This window comes from Eulemur rufifrons, chromosome 6 (assembly GCF_041146395.1).
Source record: "Eulemur rufifrons isolate Redbay chromosome 6, OSU_ERuf_1, whole genome shotgun sequence".
Taxonomy (NCBI): Eukaryota; Metazoa; Chordata; class Mammalia; order Primates; family Lemuridae; genus Eulemur; species Eulemur rufifrons.
The window spans coordinates 67,963,360-67,978,977 of NC_090988.1; the positions used below are offsets into that span (position 1 = coordinate 67,963,360).

Sequence of the window (15,618 nt, forward strand, 5' to 3'; positions counted from 1 at the left end):
GTTTTTAAATGGAGTGGAACTAGATAGAATAAAAGAGAAAAAATGCCAGAGTGGTCATAGTATTTTAGTTATATGCATATGGGATAATGATATAAAATATATTTCTAACTGCCAAGTTGTAGTCAGAAACTTTTGAAAGATAATAAAGTCTTTCTTAGATAACCAGATCCTCTCTATTAAGTGAATACGATAACTAGAACTGTGTTATCAATAATTTAGAATCAACCATCTATGCGGTAGGCAGAATAAAGGTCCTCCAAGTATGTACATACTCTAATCCTTGGAACCTGTGAATATGTCACTTTACTTGGCAAAGGGACTTTTTAGATGTGATTAAATTAAGGGCCCTGAGATGGGGAAATTATCCTACATTGTTGGGGTGTGTCTAATCACATTGGTTCTTAAAATCAGAGAACCTTTCCCAGCTGTAGTCAGAGGGAGCTCTAACAATAGAAAGAACCTTAGAGATACCCACAACAGCTGGCCTTGAAGACAGAGAAAGACCAATAGCCAAGCAATGTGGGTGACCTCTAGAAACTGAAAGAGGCAAGGAAACAGATTATCCCCTAGAGCCTCCGGAAACAAAGACCTGTTGACATCTTGATTTTAGCCAAGCCGAATTTCTCACTTGATCTTAGCCAAAAGGCCAAGAAGGAATTAGCCAAGTTGAATTTCCAGTTAAACTTCTAAGCTACAGAAATTTGTGTTAGACTTCTAGTCTACAAAACTGTAACATGGTAAATTTTTTTTTTAAGCCACTAAGTTTGTGGTAATTTGTTACACAGCAATAGAAAACTAATACAATCTATATTGTATTAACTTAAATTTCCTCAGAAATCCCAAGTCACAAAGTATAGCTCAAAATTAGAGGATAAAGGAGAGAAATAAGAAAGTATGATTTTGCAGCTCTCTAGACTAATTACGGTTCAAATAATGCAGCAAAAACTAGAAGATATGGTTCTTACCATAGGTGTCCATGGAATATCTAAAATGCGGGAAAAATATATTTACATTCTTTAGTTCTTCCACAGTTAGATCCCTGAACTTGTACTGAAAAGAGAAAAATGAGCAATGTTATAAGAATAAAGCTATGAGCAACAGATAACACTTAAGTGAACATTTATTGTTAGGCTCTGAGCTTTACAAACATGAATACTTGATTTAATCTTTTGAACAACCCTATGAGGCAAGGAGGGCTTACAACTGCTCTACTTTGCAGAAGAAAACAAAAGCTAGAGAATCAAAGTAACTTGTTCAGTCAGTTAGCAAGTTAAATAGCAAAGCAAGAGCCCAAACCCAGGACCTAGACCTTTAATCACTAAATCAAACTGCCTCCAAATACCTCCTGAAGGCTTAAGAAATACCGTAGAATGAATGACCCCTCTCACATCATCTTGAATAGCTTATTCACTTGAGACACCTTGATTTTCCTCTCCCACCTTCCTGGTACTGCATCCTGGGTCAGGTTGAGTAAACTGCCCCCTCATTTATCCAGATGTCCTCCCAGAAATACTAACTTGGCTGTCTTGTGGGCAAAATCATTTAAATTCTTTGAACTTATTTTCTCATCTGCAAAAAGAAACAATACCCACCTCTCAGACTTGTGGTGAAGATTACACGAAAGGGAAAAAAGTGTATTAAGAGTCTACTATGAAAATAAAATTCAGAAAACAATTGCATTTACAATAGCATCAAAAAGAATAAAATAGGACACGCATGGTGGCTCACGCCTGTAATCCGAGCACTCTGGGAGGCCGAGGCAGGAGGATCGCTCTAGGTCAGGAGTTCGAGACCAGCCTGAGCAAGAGTGAGACCCCGTCTCTACTAAAAATAGAAAGAAATAAGCTGGACAACTAAAAATATATAGAAAAAATTAGCCGGACATGGTGGCACATGCCTGTAGTTCCAGATACTTGGGAGGCTGAGGCAGAAGGATTGCTTGAGCCCAGGAGTTTGAGGTTGCTGTGAGCTAGGCTGACGCCACGGCACTCTAGCCCGGGCAACAGAGTGAGACTCTGTCTCAAAAAAAAAAAAAAGAAGAAGAAGAAAATGCACAGAAACAAATTCAACAAGGCACAAAACTTAGACTCTGAAAACTATAAAACATTGTTGAAAGAATAAAACAGACATAAAGCCAACCTAATGAGGGAAAATGATGTTGAACATGTCTTAATTTCCTTTTCCATGATTACTAATGGATAGAACAAACTTTCATATTTTTTCTTTTTTTTAAATGCTTATTCATGTATTTTGCCCAATTTTCTATTTATTGGTTTTAATATTGATTTGTAGGCATGCTTTTATATATTCTGGATACCAATACTTTGTCAGTTATGTGTGTTTCAGATATCCTAAGTCTGTATCTTGTCTCTCCACTCTCATCATGGTGTCTCTTGACATACAAAAGTTCTTAATTTTAATGTAATTGAGTTTATCAGTCTCTTCTTTATGTCTTGTTTAAAAATGTTTGCATATTCTGAGTCCATAACATTTATCTCTATAAGTCTTAAAGTTGTCTTTTGCATTTAGGTCTATAGTCAACTGGGAATTTTTATGTTTGGTGTAAGGTAAGGATACAATTTCATTGTTTTTCCATATGGATAATAATCTGTCTCTGTATTCTCCTTTCCATAGTCATTTGCAATATTTCTATTTTACATTGTGTTTCCAAACATGTATGAATATGATTCTAGGCCCTTTTGGTTAGAATCATTGGTTAATTTGTCTATCCTATACGAGAATCACACTAAACCTTAATTACTATAGACTTTTTTTTTTTTTTTTTTTTTTTTAGAGACAGGGTCTCCCGGGGTTGCCCAGGCTGGTCTCAAACTCCTAGGCTCAAGCAATTTTTCCCCCCTCAGCCTCCTGAGTAGCTGGAACTACAGGTGTGAGTTGCCTCACCTGGCTAGTATTGACACTTGGTAGAGCAAGCCCCACATCTATTCTTTTTCTGTAATAATGTCAAGATTATCCTTGGTCTTCTGCCCTTCTAAATGAATTTTGCAATCAGTTTGAAAAGTTTCCAAAAGAACCTGTTAGAATTTTGATTGGAATTGCATTGACCCTATAGATCAATCTGGGGAGAAGAGACATCTTCATATCCATGAAGTTGGGATATCTATTTATTTAGGTTTTGGTTTCTTTTCTTTTCTTTTTTTTGAGACAGAGTCTCCTCTGTTGCCCAGGCTAGAGTGCCATGGCCTCAGCCTCGCTCACAGCAACCTCAAACTCCTGGGCTCAAGCAATCCTTCTGCCTCAGCCTCCCAAGTATCTGGGACTACAGGCATGTGCCACCATGCCCAGCTAATTTTTTTCTATATATATTTTTAGCTGTCCAGCTAATTTCTTTCTATTTTTAATAGAGACGGGGGTCTCGCTCTTGCTCACACTGGTCTCGAACTCCTGACCTCGAGTGATCCTCCTGCCTCGGCCTCCCAGAGTGCTAGGATTACAGGCATGAGCCACTGCGCCTGGCCATAGGTTTTGTTTTCAGTAAGATTTTTCACTTTCTCCATATAGTTGCTTGATTTTTCAAAGTCCTATTTACTTCTCCACAGGATTTTCTGCACTAAAATTATTTCTAGAAGTTAAGCTATTACATTATGACCTCAGAAATATTTGCTGGACTTGTTTCTGGTTGGTTTTAATTTATACATCCAGCAAATACTTATTAAGCAACTCTGTCCCAGACTCTATGCTATGCACTGATAATGAAAAAAACATTCCTCTACTAGTCTACTCTCACCCTTGAGAAAACTATTTGTCTCGCTTCTTTTTCCTTCATCCCAGTTCCACCAAAATGATGTTGTAGTCCTTTTTCTACTAGCGACTTTAGCAATTTTTCCTATTGGATAATCCATCATCCTCCCCACATTTAAACTTGATAGAATGGTTCTTTTAATTTCCTGTTCTCTGAAGAGGAGACAGAAATGGTAGTAATCCTGCACATGATGATACTTCTCTTCCTACAAGATCTACACCTGTCACAGTAGATAAAATCATTCAAGTCAATCACATAAACAACTTCAATCTTGGGGCTTTAAAACCTCCCTAGGTGTGCAAGCTGTCCCAACAAAGATAGACACAGCCAAGTCCAACAAAAATGGCAGAAACTATGGTTTCCGCATGAAATCTTAAAAAGTATTAAGAGTCGCCTGACTAGAAAACTGGTGAAAAGGGGGATTTCCTCAGACCGTACACTGGTGGAGAATCCCCTTCTAACCTGGAAACCCGCACTGGTTAGGACTCAGAAAGGTCGGTCAGATTTCTGGGTCAGCCCTCCCACTCTTCAACCTTTCAACATTAAGAGGATGTCTCCTGGGCCTTCAAGCTGCCTTCATTCCTAACCCTACTCGGGTCTTTCATTCACTGCACAAGTTATTGAGCACCTACGTTGTTGCCAAGCACAGTGCTAGGAAGGTGAAGGAATATAAAAGCAGTCTCTGCGGTCAAAGGGTTCACAGCAGGAAGTTTGTGCATAAATAATTACAGTGTGATAACTGGTATTTCTGAAAACAGAACGGAGTGATTCAATCTTCCAGGGAGTGACTCTGAGCTGGGTCTTACACAGGATGAGCTCTGCAATTCAAGGGGGAAAAAAGGAGGGGGCGGGGGTAGGCCATGTCAGCAGAGAGAAAGGCGTGGTTACAGGGACAGCGTATGCTGGGACCTGTTTGAGGTCAGTGAAACCGGCGGTGTGAGAAGGAATCACACAGGGTGGAAGCTGGGGGACCTCGGAGTTGCAGGCGGAGCTAGAGCCCAGGCCCTCCACAAGCAGGACGTGGTCTGCGACCCCGCGGCTTCCCGGGGGCCAGTGGTCACTGCCGGGTTCATATCAGCCAGACCCCGCTCCAAGCCCCAAGACTCCGGTAAACGCAAAAAGGAGGCAGCCCGGCCAGGGGCGGAGACACCCCCCCAGACCCCACGACTCCAGACCCTCCCCAGCTGGCTGCCCGCACCTTGCCAAGCAGCCGTCTCAGACTCTCGCAGTCGAACTCCATCTCCAGCCAGGTCCCACGACCGCACCCACTGGACCTTCTTCCGGAACGGCTGCAGGATGGAAGCCGCCGAGGACCAAACTTCCTAGCGCTCCAAGGCCCCGCCCTTTCCCATGCTCGAAATTCGGCCCCAGGCTCAGCCTCAGCTCCTTCGCGGTCAGGCGGCCCCAGCAGCGCGAACCCGGAGCAGGCGAGCGACGAGAGCGCGGCCAGACCCCGCTTGCTGGAAGGAAACTTGGGAATATATGTAAAGAGAACAGGAAAGACCAGAGTAGAAGCAGTAAAGGAGGTAGAAGCAACACGCGCTATATTCTTGAAAAGAGTTGCTGGAAAGATGTGTTAAATTCAGCGGAATATCAGAAAAGATCAAGATCGAAAATTGTAGTTGGATTTAGGAGGAAGGAGGTAATGGGACCTCAAAAGCAAAATTTCAGGGAGTAGAAAGGGAAAACAAGTCGGGAGGAGCCTCATCAGAGAACAGGACAGCCGCATCAGGATGGCGCGGCACAGGGGGAGGAGTTGCACTTTTTCTTTTCTTTTTTTTTTTTTCAACCATGTTGGTGGTTGAAAGAGGGAAAAGTCAGGTGAAAAACAGAGTTCGAAACGAGAGGAAGGAGACTGATGGATAAGGTCATCTGGAGAAGGAAGGCGGAGAACAGATGGAGGATACAGTAATTTTCTGGTGGTGTTTGGTCTCTTTGACTTGTGAGTTACTTACCTGCTCTGTATCCCAGGTTTGAGCACAGAAGCTGAAAAGTCGCAGGAGCTGGGTATTGAAATTGCCAAGAGGCTGGGCGGCAAGGAGGGTGATTGTGTTTATAGGAAGATCCAAAGGCGGGGCTGCTGTGACACAGTTGAAGAAAGCGAAAGGCTGGAAGGAGCGTTTATTGCATTCACAAAAGTTTTGCTGAGCATCTACAATTTGCTAGCTATTATTCTAGGTCTGAGGATACAGCAGTGAATAAAATAGACAAAATTAACTGCTGTCTTAAGGTTTTCACTCTTTTATTAGTAGAGAGAGAACAAAACAATGTAATAAACAAGTAATTTATACAGCTGTTAGAAGGGCATTGGGACGGCACAGTAAGAGACTATTAGAAAGAGCCTATTAAAGATTTGGGCAATTTGGGGGAGGGCTTACGGAAGCCAGGCTTCAGTTTGGATTGGGTGCTGTCATAGAGCAGGACATTTTTCTGTGACTGGGTATCTCAATAAGTATAATCTCTAAGATGAACAAACTCGAGTGAGGATAAAGCTATAATTGGTAAAGAAGCAGCAGTCACTCCTAATAGCAGAGAGGGATGTCTGGTATTTCATGGCTTGTACAGTGACCTTATTCTTACCTCTGCTCAGATGAAGTTATGAAGTGGCCTTGTTGCATCTCACCTTTTTATCGTCTGAGTGACCTTGTCTGATGATGGTTTTCTATGAGATTGTTTGTGTCCAGCAGAATAACCTGGCCTAGCTGTGAGCACCAGGCCAGGCTCTAATAACACTGAGGCCTCGCTGTGTCAGACCGGTTCCCAGATGTCAGGGCCTGCCTTTTTCTTTCTCAGGCTTTTACTCTGAGAGAAAGAAGAAGCCACTGGGAGGTTTCAAACAGAGGAGTAATGTGATCTGAGTTTTAAAAGAACAACTCTGTTGCATTGTGAGGAGACAGTAGTGTGGGGGCAAGAGTGGAAGCTGGAAGACAAAGTTGAGAAAGATTACAGAGAGAAGCTGAAGGATGAGGGGCCTGTTTAGTGTACCTCAGCCAGATCTAACAAAACTTGGAAACAGTGGAACTTCCAGGAGCTGCAAGGTCTGACAGATCCTGCCAGAAATCTATTAAACGAGGAAAAGATATCAGGTTAGCAGCAAGGTTCTTCAACCTTTTATGAAGGAGCCTTTTACGGAACAGGCCTTTCAACCAAACCGCCAATTCTCTTCTGGTCCAGTCACTGTGAATATTTTACACCAGAGCATGCATGTGTGTTCAGCATTTCCTATGTGGAAGGTTCATTGCCAAGAGTTTTATGTGTTTTCTCTCTGTTAATCTGCACAAAACCCTATGACCTGGGTAGAATTATTATCTCCATTTTACTGAAGAGGAACTGAGGTTTAGTGTTGTATTACTTATTTCCTTGTTCCTGAGATTCTTTATGAATAAGAGCCTGTATTAATGACAGGTTTTGGGGGGAGAAAAAGACTACAAAATTAAACATACTTAATAATTTTAACACTATACGTATTTCAGAAGAGCCTAAATGTGAAAAAGTGTATACCTTAAAATAGAGGCTATGTGGTTCCATAATTGGTTCCATTTTACAGATAGGGAAACCAAAGACAGAGAAAGGTTAAATTATTGCAGAAGGTAATGTGAAAGACCATGTTCCTAATCTGTGCATTATACTGCCTCTCACTGCGTGTGATACTGCGATGAAACTTTGTGACTAGAGATAATCTAGGAAATCAGAATTCTGTGCCTATTGGTATTTACAAGAGGAAGGCTGTGTAGTAAACATTAGCTTTTTTTAAGCCTCCCTCCTGACTTCCAGACTGGCTATTCTCATCTCATGAAGCTGGTGCTATTAGATCCTATAATCTAACCAGGCTGAAACATTGACTCTTCCCCAAGCACATTGTGTTCTTCCTTGCCTCATACCTGAGTGCTTGCCGGAGGGGGGTATTTTGTTGTACTGGTATACCTGACTGTATTCATCTCCACCCCTCTTTCTGACCCCAAAGACTGAGGCCTAGGTGGACAGAGGTTGAATTTCATTCATCTCTGTATTTTCTGTGCTTGAATTTATGCATGTATTAGTTCTATTAATATTTAGTAAACCAGATATAAAGAGGCTTTCAATAGAAAGTTTGCAGAATGAATGTGAAAGGTGACCAAAGCCTTAGAGACAAAATGTAGTGTACTAGTTTTCAGCCTTATCTGGGTTTCAGACTTTTTTAAAAAATCTATTGAAAGATATATACCTGCCCCAAGAAAATGTACATGCCCACATATGCAGTCTGTTTGGTGTCCAATTTTAGGAATGTTTGTGGATTTTACTGAAGTCCACTGGACCTCGGCTTAAGAAATTCAAGTGTAGTTGGTGGGAGTATAATTTGCTACAACCTTTGGGCAAAGTAATCTGATATACCTTTGACCCTATAATGCCCCTTTTGAGAATCTGTCTTACAGAAATAAAAGTATCCAGCATATATGTACAAAGCTGTTAATTTTGTTAAAAGGAGAAAATATGTCCCAAACTGAGAAATGGGAAAGTATATATTCTGCATCTCTGCAGCTTTAAAAAAAACCACAAGAATGCTTGTTTAACATTAGAACTTGTTTCTGGCTGGGTACGGTGGCTCACCCCTGTAATTCTAGCACTCTAGGAGGCTGAGGTGGAGGATTGCATAAGGTCAGGAGTTTGAGACCAGCCTTCCACATAGGAAATGGGCAGTAACAAGACTCCATCTCTACTAAAAATAGAAAAAATTAGCCAGACGTGGTGGCACACACCTGTAGTTCTAGCTACTCGGGAGGCTGAGGCAGGAGGATCACTTGAGCTCAGGAGTTTGAGGTTGCAGTGAACTATGAGGATGCCACTGCACTCTAGCCAGGGCCACAGAGTGAGACTCTTGTTTCAAAAAAAATAAAAACCAAAAGAACAAACAAACAAAAACCTTGTTTCTTAGTGCTCTGCTTCTAATCTCTGTTTATACCCTTTGTTGCTTTCATAATTATTGGCCCCATCAGACATATTGTTAGGGGATGAAACCTTCTTATTGCAAATATCAGACAGTCCTCAACAAAATACTAGGCCAGGTGCGGTGGCTCACGTCTGTAATCCTAGCACTCTGGGAGCCGAGGCGGGCGGATCGTTTGAGCTCAGGAGTTCGAGACCAGCCTGAACAAGAGTGAGACCCCTGTCTCTACCAAAAAAATAGAAAGAAACTATCTGGACAACTAAAAAATATATATATATATAATTAGCCAGGCATGGTGGCACATGCCTGTTGTCCCAGCTACTTGGGAGGCTGAGGCAGGAGGATTGCTTGAGCCCAGGAGTTTGAGGTTGCTGTGAGCGAGGCTGACGCTACGGCACTCTAGCCAGGGCAACAGAGTGAGACTGTCTCAAAATAAAAAAAAAGAGAGATGTAAATTGGAAAGAAAGGCTTTGAGTGTGGATCACTTGTTTAGGAAATTTGGTCATAAAAAGAAATTAAGAAAGAGGACAGATAGGGAGGGAGCCACAGCATCAGTTGGAGGTTTTTTTTTTTTTTTGAGGAAAGGACAAGGGTACCTGTGTATTCATGATGGCCAAGAAAAGAGAACCAGTGGAGAGGAACTGACCCAAAGTGTTGCAGAATGTAAGTATACAGTGGAGGTAAGAAAGCGTTTGAGATGGGAGGGGAGGCCCTATGTCTTGGCCCTGAGCTGGAGTATCAGCTGTATGCCCTGGTGCTGGTCACTCAGGCTTGCTAAACCCCAGTTTTCTCATTAGTAAAATGGGGTTAGTAATAGTACCTAGCTCATAGTGTTGCTGTAAGATAATGTATAAAAAGAGCTTTGTTTGCTGCTCAGCTACTGGTCTGGAAGCAGAGTCTCTGGTGTGTCGTGAGTCTGGGCCACATGAGCCAGTGATGTCATAATGACCTGGTGGACTCCAGCTTCTCCACTAGGGAGTTGCGGATCCTTGGGAACCAAGGACTCGAACTAACATGCGAGACTTCTACCAACTGGGGGTTTCGTGAGCACACTCTTTTGCGAAGATCTTGGTGAATAGTCTCTCACTGTGCACTTATATCTTAGAAATTGTTTTACTTTTGATCATGATTGTGCTTGGCTGGATGCTTTTTGTTGGACTTGCATGTTACCTGGGCACGTTTCCAGAGTTGATGGTAAGTAGGGGCCCTGCCTGTAAATCCCTAGTCGTCAGTCCTGGTGCCGACTCACCCTCTCATCTGGGGTTTCTGACCGCATTGGAAAGGTAGTTGAGGTCTCACCACTAATTGGAAGTCAGGATGTGATGGGAACAAAGTTAATTTCCAGGCTACTTCCTATCCCATTGGGGACATCCTCCTTTTATGTCTTTTTTTTCCCCCTCCCTCCTACGGGAGATAGTACCTGGCTTGTGGTTTTCAGGCCAACTGGGTCAGTGGTTATTGGTAGGAAGAACTTTGGGGAATGGTGGGGCCTTCCAGTCACCATACAGGGGCAGCTACCTATCGGGCCAATGAGTAGAGCTATCTCTGCCCTTAAATTTTCTTTCTGACTCAGCCTCCAACTCTGAAGTGGAAAGAGAGGTGGCCTGTTCAGGAGAGCAAGGCACAACTGAGGAGCGAGGCTTTGGATGAAGATCTGCCACAGTGAGTAGGTGGTCAGGTCTGTTGGGCTAGATTCCTCCATTTCCAGAAAACTTGGTAGGACCCTGAAATCTCAGTGGAGAGTTCTTATTCTTTTGGGAAATATAATAAACTGTGGGAGGGGAAGTAATATGGGGGACTGCTAGAGACAACAGGCCAGAGTTCTCTGTTAATAACCATGTCTCTCAGGTATTCTTTTTGAAGACTGTCCCCATCTATTAATTTATGTTCTCGCAATCACTATAATATTTTGGACCAGCATTTTTAATGCCCCTTTTGGCAGATCCTGAAACTGTAGTCAACATGAACTTGAGTTCAGGTCCTGACTTTGCAACTGACTAGCATTGCAACCTTGAGAAAGTTCAATTAATTTCTCTGAACCTGTTTCTTCTTCTGTACCATGGGAGATATCTGAGTATCTTACCATTTTTGTGATGATTACATTTGGGAATTCATGTAAAGTATTTAATGCAAAGCTTGACAGTTAGAATTTAGTGAAATAGTAACTCAACAACTAAGCAAAATAATGAACCAGTCAACAAAGATTTACTGGTGACAGTGACTGGTGACTGTTTACCCAAGCCCACGCGAGCTAGTTCATTGGTGAAGGTGCGATGCAAGCACACGTCTCTACTTCTGGACTTAGTAGCCTCTCACATTCATTCTACTAGACCGGCCTGCCTACAGGAAACATTAACGGCAATATACCTTTTAGCAAACCATCTCCTGGGTTTCTTACAACCCACCCCATTTCATTCAGACCTGTTGAACTCTTCCCTTTGTTAGAGAAACTTAATTCGGACTTTTAATAAAGGCTTACCCTTTTGGAGGCAGCTACTCCAGAAGGTAGGGGTGTCAAGCCCCAGGCCCCGGTATACTCAGGAACAGGACATGATGGTTGGTTTTTTGTGCTCCATCCCTCCCAGGAGGTCCACGAAAGCATTGGCCCAAAGCAGTCAGACCTTTCTGAGGGTGGGGATGGGGATGGAGGCACTGGGCCCTTGAGCTGAGCCACAGCCACGCTGTGTGAGGGTGACCACATGACTTACACTATTCTGTGCCTCAGTTTCTCCAGCTATGAAATGAGTAAAGCAAACAGCCCATCTTCCTTCTCTTCCCTTCTAAGGAAAGTTGTAAGGGGGCTTACCATGTATGATGAGGGTTTAACTGTGCCATTTTATAAAATGTAAGATTTTTATTTCTTGAATAGCCTAACAAGAGCATATAAAGTTAATTGTTCATAGCGTGCCTAGCCAGCTAATTCTCTCAATTAATCCAGGCTGGGTTTTGTGTTTGTTTGTTTGTTGTTTTTTTTTTTTTTTTGGTGCTGGTGGTGATGTTTGTTTTTTTGCATAGCAACATTTTTCACATCTGCTTGCATAAAGCCAATGGGTAAACGTTTTCGCAGGTGCTGTGATGCCAGCTAGGTCCTAACCACATGGAGTCCCTAGAGAACAGGGCCCTTTTGATGAACTTTCTTTAGCCCCAACACACCTACCTAACCAGCCCTTATCTGCACACTCTGGCTGGGTCTCCAAGGTCACAGGAGCTGATGTCACAATTGACGTCTGAGCTCTGCCCCCCAGAATAGTGACAGGTAGCCATTTCAGTTTAGACTAGACCACGGAGCTCCTCAACCAGAGCTGCCATGCTGGGCCATCCACCATCTGGTCTCTAAGGAAGACAGCTCAGCTCCCAGGAACCAAGGAATAGAACACACCTTCCACAACCACCCATCTCTCCCTGTGCACACTACCAGCTGAGCAAGAAGCCCCACAATGATTGTTGTCTTATGGATGGTTCTCATTGCAGGAACAATGTGGAAGGGATATAAATATCCCCCAGGAGGGGTAAGTGTACTTTCAGCTTTGTTCTCCATTCCTACTTTGAAATGTATTCCCCTAGAGAAACAAACCAAGCATGAAAATCCAACTCTACTAACTTTAGAAACAAATACTCTTTTCTTTATTTAAAAAAAAAAAAGTTACTGTACCTTATCTACTTCTATTATTTACATTCACACTCTACTTAAAGTTGGGAGAGTTCCCACTTTCTTTCATATGATCTTTTATACCTATTTTCTTAAGAGTCTTTATTCTTTTTAAGTTCTTCAGTTTGGAAGCAGAGAAAAGGATATTTTCAGGCCCAGAGTCAAAGCTTTCTGACTTGGGTGAGCTAGTCCCTGTTGTGCTAATAGGACATATCTATTGTATGCTCAGCTTTCAGTACCATTTCCTAAATCAGCCCACTTCAGCAACCCAAACTTTTCTCTTTGGCAAGTAAACACTGCTCTGTAAAAGACTTCTTGTAGCAGATGTCTTTCTTAGAGCTTAGCCTGTCAGACCTGGGAATGTTTCTTTTCTCTGCCTCTTGTTAGTTTCCACACTGCTAAGCCTCCCTGCAGCTGGGATCAGAGGCATTAGGTGAGACAGAATTGGACAGGGCCACCTCTGCCCAACCTTGGCAAGGCCAATTTTCTCAGTTCCACACTAGCAATCACTAGACCCACCTGACACAGTTTTTTCTCCCCAGACCCCAGTGGAAGAAAGCAAAGATGATCCTGGTGAAGTAATGCAGCTCTGAAGCTCACCTGACCAGCTGTACAGTTCCTGATGTTGGTTTCGCATAAAGTAATTGCACATTATTTTGTCATATTTTATGTAAAAAGTTACCGCACTTTTGAAGATGAAGACTTGGTATTCTGTTAGCTCGTAACGGGGAGAGGGAGGGTGGGGAGGTAGTCAGGGTGGATGGGAAATGATTGTGCCCTTTCTGTTACGTAGTCTCTAAGACTGGCATTAAGATAAAGATAGCTAGTTCAATTTGTCCCCTGCTCTGTGTCCCTAAGGATAGAAATTCTCTGGAGCTCTTTAGATCTGTTTCCCATGTAACACCTTTCTCCTAGGTTCAGGTTCCGAAGGTGAAAAAAGTGTTACAGAAAAGCCTAGCAATAGCAGCAACTTTTAGCTTGTTCTTTGGGGTATTTCTTGTGGCCTTTTCACAAATATTACTAAGAACCCAAAGTTTACACCATATGGGGAAAGAATCTCATTTTGATATTGGGGTAGATACTAAAGTATACATTATTTTCAGCTTTACAATAACCTTTTAAAGCTGCCTATCGGCCTCATTTTACAAAATGGCAAAAATAAAGTCAAAGGGCCAATGCGCACAGCTCTGGGTTGCAGTCAAGATTAAGATCAGGCCTTCCCCTTTGCATGCTTTTATATATCAAGAAAAAGAGCCAAAGACTGTGGGATATCCGAGATCTTGCTGTTTAACACATTGACTGTCATGTGAGTTGTATTTAACGCAGCCTAGTTTTGAGCCCTGGGCCTCATGAAGCAAAACTCTGCAGTTGGTGAAAATCTTACTTGTTGATGTTCTTATTGTTACAATGAATATTGACAATTTAATTCTAAAACCATGGATTGCGTTGCATATAACTCACACACAGAATATAAAAAATAACAAATTAGACCGGGCGCGGTGGCTCACGCCTGTAATCACAGCACTCTGGGCGGCCAAGGCGGGAGGATCGCTCGAGGTCAGGAGTTCGAGACCAGCCTGAGCAAGAGCGAGACCCCGTCTCTACTAAAAATAGAAAGAAATTATATGGATAGCTAAAAATATATATAGAAAAAATTAGCCAGGCATGGTGGCACGTGCCTGTAGTCCCAGCTACTTGGGAGGCTGAGGCAGAAGGATTGCTTGAGCCCAGGAGTTTGAGGTTGCTGTGAGCTAGGCCGATGCCACGGCACTCTAGTCCAGGCAACAGAGTGAGACACTGTCTCAAAAAAAAAAAAAAAAAAAAAAACAAACAAAAAATAACAAATTAGAAAGGATCGTTTTAATAAAATGCCATGGCCCCAGGGGAAAAAAAAAATTTTCTAGTGTGGTAGTGTGTTAAATGTTTCCCTCACCTAAAAAGCCAAGTAGTTGCCTGATGATTCTTTTAGCAGTGACTACTGCTAATAAAGGTAGCACATGCAGAAACAAAAGCTAACTGCTCAGCCCTCAATATGACAGTTTGAGTTTATGAAACCAAAGATGGGAACCTAAGTATAAAACCTATGCATTTAATCTAGGTATCTGAGCCCTAGGATCTTCCTAATAAGCCCTCTAAAGGTGTTTTGGCACTTGTCAGACACACAGAGAGAAACCTAACAGGAGCAAACAAATTGTATGCAACTGTACCCATTCTGTGGATGCCTGATATAGTTCCATTAGTCAAGAGAAACGCACTCTTTCAGGCAAAGTAGATCTTTCAGTTATATAGAGAACATTTTGTTGATGGCTATTTAGCATGTTTACTAAACTGTGAGTGGCTCTTTTGCAGTGAATGGATAACCCTTTTTTATGGAAAGACAAATGAATTCAAAATCCATCAACAAAACTTTTTTAGTAATTTCTAAATCCAGGATACTAGCATCTCTTGTGATATTTCTTACACGACCCAGACTCAACACATTGCAGTGAGTTAAGTACCTACATTCTCTGGCTGCAAGGCTGTGCTCACTTGCCTCATATACATTTCTAAGGACTCATCTTCTCAGCCATCTCAAGCTTTTTATTATAGGGGATTGGAACCTGCTCATTTTGATAAGAGGAACTGTATACCCAGCTCTGCTTCTTCCCTCCATTTTGAGTATACCTCTAAAACTCAAGCCACGAAGCTAGATTCTATTGCTCTAACCTCCTAACTTGGCGTCTGAGAGCAGAACAGTTCTCTAAGCTGGTAAGGGGAGAGAAGAGATATCAGTGATAGGGGCTGAGCAGACATGAATGTGTAAGAGTGTGGACAGGCGGCAAACCCCATCTCTGAAGTCTGACGATTTTACTGAGGTTTCTAGCTGGAAAAATGTTTGGGGTGATGAAATAAAGAATATCTTAAAGTTGTGATCAATAAATGCAAACCAGTAAAAATATCAATAAAATATTTTTAATGCCTACAATTTCTTATATACATAAATTGTAAAACTTTCACCTGTATATGCAAAAGTATATTCTCTTGCAAGTCAACAGCACCAGAAAACAAGCTAAGTTTTTTTTAAAAAAAAACTTGATTTGTCCATTACGTAAAAGATATGATGGATTTAATAACTCCAAAAAAATCTATATCCCACTCTTAATTATACACTAAATGTCCGAATATTTCATCACATCCACTCAGAAAATAAATAGTAATCTAATATATTCAGCACATTGAAAATAAAACAACCAGTCTCTCTTCATATATTTATTCTCTTTCCAAACATGTTTTGGTCTCCTG

The 15,618-nt window shown here is 41.9% G+C and overlaps 2 protein-coding genes across 4 annotated transcripts in view; one reads left to right on the forward strand and one right to left on the reverse strand.

Moving 5' to 3' along the window:
• Positions 1 to 5,022, reverse strand: part of UEVLD (UEV and lactate/malate dehyrogenase domains) — a 39,243-nt gene extending 34,221 nt beyond the window's left edge. For all 3 annotated transcript variants that reach the window (XM_069469679.1, XM_069469678.1, XM_069469680.1), the window contains exons 1-2: positions 4,962 to 5,022; positions 966 to 1,050 (exon numbers count right to left, since the gene is read on the reverse strand). In XM_069469679.1, the coding sequence (XP_069325780.1) occupies positions 966 to 1,050; positions 4,962 to 5,003 (127 nt within the window). In that variant the 5' untranslated portion in view covers positions 5,004 to 5,022. The remainder of the gene's footprint in view (positions 1 to 965; positions 1,051 to 4,961) is intronic.
• A 136-nt stretch (positions 5,023 to 5,158) lies between these two features.
• On the forward strand, positions 5,159 to 13,924 carry MISFA (mitochondrial sheath formation associated). The gene is made up of 6 exons (XM_069469681.1): positions 5,159 to 5,405; positions 9,268 to 9,350; positions 9,793 to 9,881; positions 10,261 to 10,349; positions 12,159 to 12,196; positions 12,879 to 13,924. Exons 3-5 carry the CDS (start codon positions 9,813 to 9,815, stop codon positions 12,178 to 12,180), a joined length of 180 nt encoding a protein of 59 aa, XP_069325782.1. The 5' UTR covers positions 5,159 to 5,405; positions 9,268 to 9,350; positions 9,793 to 9,812; the 3' UTR covers positions 12,181 to 12,196; positions 12,879 to 13,924.
• The last annotated feature ends 1,694 nt before the right edge of the window (positions 13,925 to 15,618 follow it).

Excerpts from the sequence above, each read along its gene's own strand:
- MISFA (XM_069469681.1), top strand. The coding sequence starts at position 9,813 with ATGATTGTGCTTGGCTGGATGCTTTTTGTTGGACTTGCATGTTACCTG. Across the intron at positions 9,882-10,260 it reads GCACGTTTCCAGAGTTGATG|CCTCCAACTCTGAAGTGGAA; the intron begins GTAAGTAGGGGC and ends TTTCTGACTCAG. Across the intron at positions 10,350-12,158 it reads TTGGATGAAGATCTGCCACA|GAACAATGTGGAAGGGATAT; the intron begins GTGAGTAGGTGG and ends TTCTCATTGCAG.